This window comes from Primulina tabacum, chromosome 14 (assembly GCF_025594145.1).
Source record: "Primulina tabacum isolate GXHZ01 chromosome 14, ASM2559414v2, whole genome shotgun sequence".
NCBI lineage: Eukaryota > Viridiplantae > Streptophyta > Magnoliopsida > Lamiales > Gesneriaceae > Primulina > Primulina tabacum.
This window is the reverse complement of record NC_134563.1, coordinates 563,187-574,219: the sequence shown is the minus strand read 5'-3', so window position 1 is coordinate 574,219 and position 11,033 is coordinate 563,187. Positions and strand designations below refer to the sequence as shown.

The 11,033-nt window shown below is 34.4% G+C and overlaps 1 protein-coding gene across 1 annotated transcript; it reads right to left on the bottom strand.

Moving 5' to 3' along the window:
• Positions 1 to 3,640: 3,640 nt before the first annotated feature.
• On the bottom strand, positions 3,641 to 7,203 carry LOC142525190 (protein MAEA homolog). Its single transcript, XM_075629373.1, has 7 exons — positions 6,865 to 7,203; positions 6,157 to 6,351; positions 5,942 to 6,064; positions 5,587 to 5,772; positions 4,361 to 4,494; positions 4,035 to 4,221; positions 3,641 to 3,953 (listed from the first exon to the last, which is right to left on the bottom strand). Exons 1-7 carry the CDS (start codon positions 7,171 to 7,173, stop codon positions 3,852 to 3,854), a joined length of 1,236 nt encoding a protein of 411 aa, XP_075485488.1. The 5' UTR covers positions 7,174 to 7,203; the 3' UTR covers positions 3,641 to 3,851.
• Positions 7,204 to 11,033: the final 3,830 nt, after the last annotated feature.

The following is an 11,033-nucleotide window of genomic DNA, read 5'->3' as shown; positions in this document are numbered from 1 at the left end:
TCTATCTCATTCACTTGGATGCTGCAAGCTTTCGTGTACTTGTCCAAGAAATGCCCCAGTAGGCATGTTTAGCTTCCTTAGTTTAGAAAGCGAAAGCATGTTCTTTAAATCCTCGCTTTTTTTTTAGTAAAAAGAACGTTCAGATCTACTGATTTTCAACGTTCGAAAATGCGGCGCTTAGGCGGCCAGCCGCACCGATAAGGTGCCGGGCGGTCAGGTTGGGCTCTAGGCGGGCCTGATTTTTTTAGAAAAAATTGGACTTTTTATAATTTGAACAATAACAAACCAATTTGAAAAAATAATAGTTGGGTTCACTATGTCCGTTTGATGGCTTTTTTTCCTTCTCGTTGTTTTCCAATCTCTCATTCCAGAGACTTCTTGCCGCGATCTTTCTTCTCATTTTTGTCTGAAGTTTAATCTATTCCTACAGTGTTCAGGTCCATCTCTATTTTTAAGCTTTTAGGTTGAAGTTCAAACGATTTCCTTTTCACGCCATTTCCTTGTCACGCCTTTTGTAGGGAAGGGTGTGAGGATGAAGTTCTCAGCATACAGGTCCATCTTTATTTTTTATTTTTTAACGCATGTTACAGGTCCATCTCTATCATGGTTGTTCTCGACCATGAGGGAGGGGTGATATTTTTTAGGCTGAAGTTCACAAACATTTTCTTCTCAACACTATTAAAATTGTTTTCCTTTGGTTTTGCAAATTGTGGATATCATTATTTGATCAAGCACCATTATTTGATCAGCACCATTTATGGATATCATTATTTGAGTAGCTGAAGTTCACGCCATTTGTGGATATCATTATTTGATCAGCATTTTGAGCAGCTGAAGTTTTCCTTTGGTTTTGCAGTTTGGTACAAATATATGAATGTTTCCTGATTGCTAATTGTTAACATATTATTGTTCACGTCATTTCCTTCTCACTTTTATGTTAGTTTTTAATCTTCAGTCCATCTACATTTGGAGGGTAACAATGGCAAGCAATCCATCATCGACTGCATCCGTCACTCAGCATGAATCTGGGATTCTTAAGAGAAAGTCGAATGAGATCGGATGGGCAAAGAATGGGTGCTCAATTATGACAGATGCATAATGTGAGAAAAAAAAGAAGCATATTAAATTTGTGTGTTAATTGCAACGAGTGTACTGTATTTTTAGAGTCTAAAGAGTCTTCAGACGAGGCACATACAGATGTACTTACTTTTGAGTATGTTGTCAAATGTGTTGAACAAGTAGGAGCTCATAATATTGTTCAGATTGTAACAGACAATGCCACCAACAATATGGCTGCGGCTAAATTGATGAAAGAAAAGCGGTCAGGGATATTTTAGAGTTCATGTGCAACTCATACTGTTAATATCATGCTTGAAAGTATTGGAAAGCTTCCAAGATTTAAAAAGATTATCGACCAAGCCAAGTCTTTTACAATTTTCATTTATGCTCACCATAAGACTTTGTCATTAATGAGAAGTTTTACGAAGAAAAGAGACATAGTCCGGCCAGGAGTTAGAAGGTTTGCATCAAACTTCCTCACATTGCAAAGTTTGATTGAGAAAAAATCTGGCCATGTTTACAAGTGATACGTGGGAGAAGTGTAAATGGTCAAAGACAAACAAAAGAAAATTGGCTTACTCTACTATGATGAGATTGAGTTTTTGGAATGATGTGAGACTTTGTTTGAAATATTTGCTCCTTTGGTAAGAGTTCTCCGAATGGTTGACGGAGATAGAAAGCCATCCATGGGGTTTCTATATGGAGAGCTTCTTCGAGCTAAAGAAGATATCAAGGTCGCCTGAACAATGTCGAATCCAATTATCAACATATCATAGTGATTATTGAGTCAAAAATGAAGGATAGACTTGATACATCATTGCATACCAGAGCCTTTTTGTTGAATCCTTGCTTTTACTACAAAGATAGTTCTACATCTCTTTATGGAGAGGTCGCGGCAGGGATTTTTAAATGCATGGAAGTTTTGCATGCCAATGAGTTTGAATAGCAAGATACAATTATTAATAAAGAATTTGCAAAATATAGAGATAATACTGGGTTATTTGGGAAGTATTGACTGCAAAAGCATGTGAAAAAAATGACGATACATTTGATCCACGTACATGGTGGAGTACCTATGGTGCTCACACACTCAACTTGCTAAGAATGGCATTTATGATTCTTTCATTAACTACAAGTTCATCTGGGTGTGAAAGAAATTTGAGTGCATTTGAAGGAATAAGTTTAAACTTTAATTAGAATAAATTATTAATTTTTAAAGTGTATATTCATATTCCTAACTATACTAATTAGTTTCTCGGTTTTTTTTAGATTCATACAAAGAAAAGAAATAGGTTGGATGTCCATAGGTTGAACAATCTAGTATTTGTCCAATTTAATGCTAAATTGTTTAACAAGCAAAAAAGAGATAAAGAAAAGAACGTTGACGTCCTTCTTGAAAAAGATGCTTCAAATGCACAAGGTTGGATTGTGGATGGTGTGGAAGAAAATGAAGTTGAACCAGGTTCGGGGCTCACTTGGCAATTAATTGATGAATCAACTGGGGCAGATGAAAATCCACAACCCCGAAAAAGCTCTAGAGTTAGAGAACTTATAAGGATGATTTTGAATTTGAAGAAGAAGATGATCAAAATGATGATATTGATTTTGTGTCCGAAGAAGAACAAATTATTGAAAATTTCGGAGAAAAAGAAGTGGAGTAAATTTGTGATGACACAATAAACTATTTTATTGTTTTGGAAGAAATCTGAATTCTTTCTTATTTTATTAAGATGACACATTAGACTATGTTGGAAATATTTTGAACGTATTTTAAATTAGATGTTATTGTGTTGAAGTTCTAGTATATGATTTATTATGTTTTGATATCGTAGAATCCGATTAACGGCGCCTAGTCTCCACCTAGGCGGCCTAGGCGCTGGTCTAACGCACGACTAACGCCTAACGAATTTTATAACCTCGCTGATTTTAGAGGATGCATTTCTCTATGTTAGAAATTTATCCATTTTCGTGAACGTTTGGATTTATTGATTATAGAGGATGCATTGCTCTATGTTAGTAATTTTTATGTGCTCAGGATCCAACTGTTGTGCTTACGAATGAGTTCGGAAATATAATGTAATTCAGTTTTGCAATCCACTGTTAGGGAAACAACTGCTCGATCATTGAACTAACTGGTTTTACGATTATGGTGTTATTGCCATACCCGATATGGATAAGTTTGGATATAGTTCTGGAGGAAAATATAAATAATATATTGGTCTCAACAAAACAACCCATCAAGAGTCGCATATTCCATGTGAAGCAGCAATGAAGAGATATTGGCTTGTACAAAAGGTACATGCGTCTACAATGTAATGAAACTTACAATAATTATCATTTGAGATTTCACAAATCGCTCCGATTGCTGAGACTACTAGAAGACACGAAAGCGGCCACTACTTCGAATCAGTGCCAAATTATAGAGACTCAAAGCTTCAGTTACATACCAATAATGTATCCAAATAGGCGAGACACGCAACAGCAAAATGACCACTCTTACCAGACACCACCAGGAAGTGAGAAACAACTAAAATTTGGTGTGGGTGCAATTCTAGTACATCAATCTAAATCAGGATGGAAATATAGAATTCATCTTCATCTTTACTTTCTCAAGAATATCCACAGCTTACAAATGTAAATGCTTGATTTGGTTTAGCAAACTTAACAGGGGGCAAGAACAAATCACAACCAACAATTTTTGCATATGTACAACATATATCTCTGTTCCCAGGTCACGGCCAGATAAGATGCAGATTAGAATTGACAAGCAAAGTAATCAACTTCAACCGAACCTAAGAAACATATGCTTTCACCACATCCGTATAGTTGCAAACCAAACCTGTCCTTGGACATGTGATTTTACCATTATTTTGCTTCGCCATATCTTCGAGTGCCTGTACATCAAAACTAAATATTAGAAGGTACGTTAAGAACAATATCCATGCTTGAACAAGACTTGAAAACCAACCACAAACCTTTGTGCTGTAAACATAGCCATTTGGCAGGACAAGAGGGGGGTTTTCAGCATCCATAAGTCCTTTACTTATGAAGCAAACAAGTTTTGAGTGATGCTGCTTTGAATATGGCAGAGATTGTGCTAATTTGCGAAAGCCCTCCTGTGACAGAGGATCCTCTTTTGTACAATCATCTTGATAGCAAAATCTACCCGTGTCAACGGCAAAACCAAGGACAGAAAGAGGCACATAACAAAGCCTAGTAAAAAATTATCATGCCGAGATTTTAGTAATATACATATTAAAAGAATCTGAAAGTCCATGGCTAAGCGTAAAAACATGGATACGGTGTTTTCAGTGCAGATAAGCCTGCTTGCAGATATATATTCAACAAAGGCTCTAGTGTCATGCCATATAATCTGCAGAACTCTTGCTTAAATTGGTCAACCAGGTAGTCCCATTGCTTCGCTTCAAATAAAACCTGGAAGAAAGCAATCATGAAGTTCGATGTGCTATTTTTTTTATTAGTACAGCATCTGCCTTAATGGAATGGAAAAACTCACAGCAAACAATACAAAAGAAGAAGAATTTAATGGTTAGTTATATAACAAGGAGAAAATTAAATTATTCAGTTAGAGTAGAATGTTCAGAATTTCTTACACGGTTCCCAACATGTTTTATTTCCCTCTTCACGGGAAAAGGCTAATTTATTTTCTTAAATTTATCAAATTAAGTTATTTCAATTTACTTTTTTAGTGCATTATGGTGTTTTTCTTTCAGTGTGTGCGAGTAGAAGGGGGGAGGAACAATCTACGGAGATGCCAGAATCCACCCAGAACCGAACTCTGGGAAAATAACTCCTCCATGGCTGCAGTAGAGGTAGTTGGTAAGGTACCTCTTCAGAGACAAAAAAAATTGCTGTTAAGATATAATTGGGGAGCTTCGGGATAATCTATGTCATGTGGTTGGTTAGCCAGCTCTTTAAAAGCACAAGTTCGTTGTTAATATAATATTAAATGTTAAAAAAATCATCCAGGAACTACCATCATAGTTAAAAGTTGATGACTACATCTGCATAAAAAATGATGTATTACTTGAAGGCTGACAGGCGCAATGTTAAAGATGCTCCATAGAAATGTGGGTCCTGGGGTCACGACTTCACTCATGAAAAATATACCACATACTCTTGAATAGGAAAACATGGATGTGTCTAACTCTCTTAGGAGTTGCAGCCAAGGAATCTCCCAATACTAAAAGAGGATGTTTATTTTATCACGGAATTAAGTAGTCATATCACATTGTAAGATATAACTTATAAAATCATTGAAACAAATCAATAGTGACCCCCGGAAACTCAATCAAATCCATTTTGTGACTTATTTTACCAGGATAACTGAAAAATCTCAACTTAAAAAAGAAAAGTGATTCCTTGCACCAATAAAGCACAAGGATTTATGAAAATTATTTATCGATGACAAAATAAATAGAATATTTACTACCAAGGCATCCAGACCATATATAGAGGGAGGCATCGAGCAATATGAATTTTAATAAGACAAGTAATGGGTTTCACCTTGTATGTAGCACATTCAGTATTACTTCTAAAAGCAAGCGTTGCCATGACTCGCTGCAATTCTTTCATATGGGTAGCTCCCCAAGAAGCCAGATACTTTCGAGCATATGATATAGCCGGCATATTGTGTTCAGCTCTAACAAACTCAATGAACTCTTGCAGTCTCAGTTGAAACTCAAATTTGCTCTGCAGAAGAAACCAGCAAGAATGTGGTTAAAAGAAATAATATAGGAAACCCGAAACTGTAACAACACCATTTGCAATTATAGGTTTTGGCATGTGGAAAAGTGGTGCAAGTCTGTGGTAGTATTAGATTCAAGCAGAAAAGCAAGGTACGCAGAAAATGGTGATTTGCCTTTGACTTCTTCAGTCTGGACTTGTTATCAGCACACCAGGCTAGAGCAGGGGACACATCCTTCTTTTGCAGAGCATCAATGACTTTCTTTGCTTCATGAAACAGATCTATATCAACAAGATCCTGCTTGCAGATAGATACCAAAGGTTATCTATATGCCAGCTATCATTTGGATTAGAACAAACATGCAATATGAGGTTCGTCATGAAGTTCACCTGAATGTTGCTACTCTCTGCCAGCTTTACAGCTGTGTCATAGTATGACATACGCAACATGTAGTCGACAAGTATTCGCTTCATGCGGATGTTGTTCCACTCTGACAAATTGTCCACCTCTACAGATTCTAAATGATCCAGTCTAGTTCGGCATTTCTGAGCTTGCAAGTGCTCAGTCCGACTTTCCTCTGCCAACTGATGTATCAAACATCAGATTTAAGTACCTCAGATGATTCAACTCCAACTTTCAACAAGATAACCGAGTGAAAACAGTAAAAACCTTCACGACTAAACATGTGTCTCATAAATCGAATGCCAAGACCACTCCTAATTCAAGCTTATACCCTAAAAGTTAGATTGACGGCTTTAGTGTTAAGAGAGATCAAACTATCGTTGAACGTGTAGCCATATTTTGCCAGAAAATATAATTTTTTGAAAAGTTAGAATTTTCTCGTTCTTGATAATTTAACTCGACCATCTAACAAAAAAACAAATTTGAGAACCTCAAACTTTAAAATTCCTCTCACTAAAAAACACTGAGGATGCAAATACTCTTGGACAGAAGATGAGTTTTAAAATTACTCACTTATTTCCTAGGATTCTTCGCAACCGAAAACGCAAAGAAAGAAAAATGTTACCTAGAAAAGCATCTTTGTGCGGAAAGAAAGTAAAATAAAATGGCAAACGAAAACGCGAAACACAAAATACCTTTCTTTTAAGGCCGTGCAATCGAGAGACAATAGAATTGAGTTGGAGAACAGCGTCGTCTCGCGAGATATCCGAGTCTACGGCCACAGAGACGGCGGAAATGACGGCTGAGACCTCTTTCTCGACGGCGCGGTGGTGGGCTCGGATCGTCTTCTTATAGTGCTCGAAAGGTACACGGAGGAACTGATGTTCCAGTTTCAGAGAGTCAACCAGTTTCCCCATCTTCGACGGGGTAGTGGCGCCAACAGCCGCGTCGCCGCCGGAGTTTCCGTTAGTTGGTTGCGCATCGGTGTCCATTGGAGAAGACATCTTTCATTTTTTTCCTCTCTGTGGATCAACACAAATGTCATCTTTTTTGTAATAATATTATTATTAAATTAAATTTTGAAAAAAATTTATTAGAAAATATAAAAATAATTAATTAAATTGAATAATGTTGACAATCACTTGCATAAACTGCTAGTATTAATAATAAGTTCAAGTTAAAATTTGAAAATTTATTGATTTAAAGGTACGTTTTTTAAAAGTTGATATATATTAATATATACAAAATAATTAAGTTAGAAGTAGTACTTGTATTATATTTTAAACCAATTCACAACATTCTTATAATGGAAAATTTTACTTTAATAATTAAATATGGCAAAATGTCATATATATAAAATATTTGTTTATCATATATTAATTATGTATATGAAAAATATATAAATAAATTATGTCTTGAATTTTTGAGTTGCAAAGCTAGTCCTATATTTATGTTTAATTTAGTTATGTGTTTGTTTTTTATTGGCAAATTTGATCTGAAATTTATAATAATTTTCTAATTTTACTATATAATTAAAATGTTCATTTAACGTGAATTCACTTCTAATCTCGAAAATATTATAAATATAATCACACACATATATATATATACTAGTTACTTTGCACACGCAATACGTGTGTGTATAGTTTTTTTTTATCATTATCGATGAACTAAAGTGAAATTTGACAAATTATGGAGGGACTAAATTGATATTTGAATTGTTGAAATAAAAATAAATAAATAAAAGTGTGTGTTGAAATTTAAAAAAATAAACAAAAAACAAAAGTGTAATATTAGTATCATATAATGGTAAAGTTGGAAGAAAAAATTGGTATCCCCTAGGTGGTTACTGTCATGTCCTCACTCTTCACCTAATAAAATAGAATAGATAGAATAGATATATTATACATGTAATGACATTAAAATGTAAGATATATATTTTAATTATTTTCATATCGGAACGTAAACAATTATAGTATTTTTCATTAAAACAAAATTTTAAGTGATTAAATATTTATATTTATCATCTATTTTTGCATGCTCATATATATTTTCCATGCTTTCACGTTGCCACATATATGTGTGTGTGTGTGTATATATATTTTCATACTAAAACAAGAGCTGATCCGAAGTTACAACGAAACTACGGAAAGAGATTACCCAAAAACCGATTTTTCCTCAATTTCTCAGTTTTTACTTTCTTCTTCACCCGCATTCCTTACGTGCATGCGTGTTTTTTTTTTCGTGAAATGGTCTGAGGGATCGCTACCTGGGATTGAAGATTTAAGGATTCAAATGGTACGACTTCGATCAGTATTTCTGGTGGGATTTTCTTGTAATTGATCCAGTCGCTAGTGTTTGATATATGGATTGCTGTTTTCATGATTTTGAGCTGTTTAACTCGGATTTTTAATCTGTAGTATTCTTGCATTTGTGCGGGAAATCATTCTCATTTTGCATGGGAATGAATTCTTGTGTAGTTTTCTTTCCTCTATGTTTCTTAATTAGTTTTGTTCAATCAGAGAGATGGCTTATAAGCTAAGCTATGTTGAAAGATTTTGATCCTGTTTGAGAAGGAAAATGAAATCACGATGTTCTCTATATTTCTAGAATGAGTTACACGGGAATCTCAAAGTAAATTACATAAGCATTATGGAAGTTTTGTCCCTTAATTAACTCGCTGACTGAACGAACTGCTTTAATATACTTCGGCTGAGTAAAAATATGATTATGCCAAAATATGGAGACTGACGACCAACCTCGTTATGGTCACTCTGGGTGCAAAAGCGTTTTGCATAGAGGGTGCTCCTGCAAGTTGTGCAACATATGCCTATGATATGACCATTTAAATAGAACTAAAATTCCTCAGTCATGAAAGTGTGTCCTTGAATTTTTACAGGGAGGGCACTCCAGTGAACATAATTATTGGATCTCAAGTCTGGGTTTAGGACCCGGCTGTGGCTTGGACAGATGGGCAAGTAACTAAACTTAATGGACAAGAAGCTGAGATTCAGAGGACACATGGGAAGAAGGTAAGTTTGTATTCTATTGCTTACTGTTCTGTACTTGTCATTCCCTTGAATAAATTTACACTATTTTACATTTGGTCTTCGTTAACAACCAGTATTTTTCAAAAAGTAAGCTAACAGGTTATTGCCTTCTGACATAGCTGTGTTTCTGATTCAGAACCGACTAAATAATTCACGAAACTCTCATCAAATTATGTAATTTCATCTTGGTATATGATGTTCTACTTCTGGATTAAATGAATAGTACTCTTACAACCACGTGATGCATTCAGAAAATGCACTTTCAATAATTAGAGGATTAAAAAGGGCCTTTGATCGAGCTTGTATCCATGCCATGGCTAAAAGAGACTCAAGTGACAGATATTTTACTTTAAGAATACGCTACTCTTTTTTTTTTGCTGTTCTTGCATACCTTTTTGCCCAGCACTTCCCTTTTGGTTATCATAATTATTTATGCTTTATTATTCGATGAAGGTGAAATATATAATTATCCATTCAATTATCAAACCAGCTTTTTTTGGTGAATCTTATTAACAACCTCCTCTTTTTCTCGAGATTGGATCGAAAATCCAGCAACGACACGGTGGAGGGAAGCGGCCAAAATTTTTCTCCAAACTATGTATTGGCCAATTTTTGTGAGGTGGAGAGAGGTTAAACAAAATTTTGTGCGTAAAAATTGTCTTATTTCATATAACATTTAATTAAATTTTTATATACTTTAATTACTAATCACATCATGAATCTCACTCTAATTAAGATTCATCATCCTAATTCCATTATGAATCTTTTTTCATTAATTATTTAAAATTCTTATGTTGTATATTTTATGCATAGTCAACTCTTGATAATTTATGTGATATATATATATATATATACATGTAAAATTAAATAACTATTATTATTTAATTTTTTAATTAATTGTTGATTAATTAATAAATTCTAGATCTTTCTATAATATTCCATGAAAATCTTATACATATTTGTAGTCATACTACTAAGACTATTATTTAATTAGTAGATTCAAAACTTTCTAAGTAAATAATTGTGAACTCATTATAATCTCGATCGACGATCAGACAGCATCAATGTATCGAGGTGTAAATCTCGTTCATGTAATGAAAAATGAAAATTTATAAGATCAAAATTTCCACTGATTTATTTTTGGGAGCTATTAGTGTTTTGAACTCTTTCACCAAAACAGATCGTTCGACTTTCCTCACTTAATTAGCAGTTAATTAAGTTAACTTCTAATATATGGAATCAACTTATAAAATCCTTTATAAGTAATATGTTTGATCTCCATCAAACTACAGTCTCCAAATTCAACTCTTTGAACTTGACTATCTCAATGAGAACACATTCAATACTTCTATGACCCTCAATGGCTCAGAGATACAGCTAATTGTGGGTTCACAACTTCATGTGATCAAAATAACATTTATTCTTATTTGAACTTACCCTAATTAGTTCTATTCTTTTCATCAATCTCTTAATCAAGAATATCAGAACTCAAATCAGACTGCACCCATCTGATCATGGTAAGAGCATCTAATAGCACGCGTCATGATCCCCTAGGTAGGTATCACTGATAGTGCCTACAATAACCTTAAGTTATGGTTAGTGTGCAACAAGATCCTTTCAACTCATATATCCCGATAGAATCTGCAATCATTGTTACATCGAGAGTTGCAAATGAATTCTATAACGATGTGATGTATTTTTAAATAATAACAGTGACATGATATGTGCAAATAGGAAAACACATTTCACTAAATCACGTGTCTTGTTATGGCCACAGACTCCTTGCACTATTAAATCATCAGATCACATAAGAT

Excerpts from the sequence above, each read along its gene's own strand:
- LOC142525190 (XM_075629373.1), bottom strand. The coding sequence starts at position 7,173 with ATGTCTTCTCCAATGGACACCGATGCGCAACCAACTAACGGAAACTCC. Across the intron at positions 4,495-5,586 it reads CTGAATGTGCTACATACAAG|GTTTTATTTGAAGCGAAGCA; the intron begins GTGAAACCCATT and ends GCTTTCTTCCAG. Across the intron at positions 4,222-4,360 it reads TTATCTGCACTGAAAACACC|ATTTTGCTATCAAGATGATT; the intron begins GTATCCATGTTT and ends TGACACGGGTAG.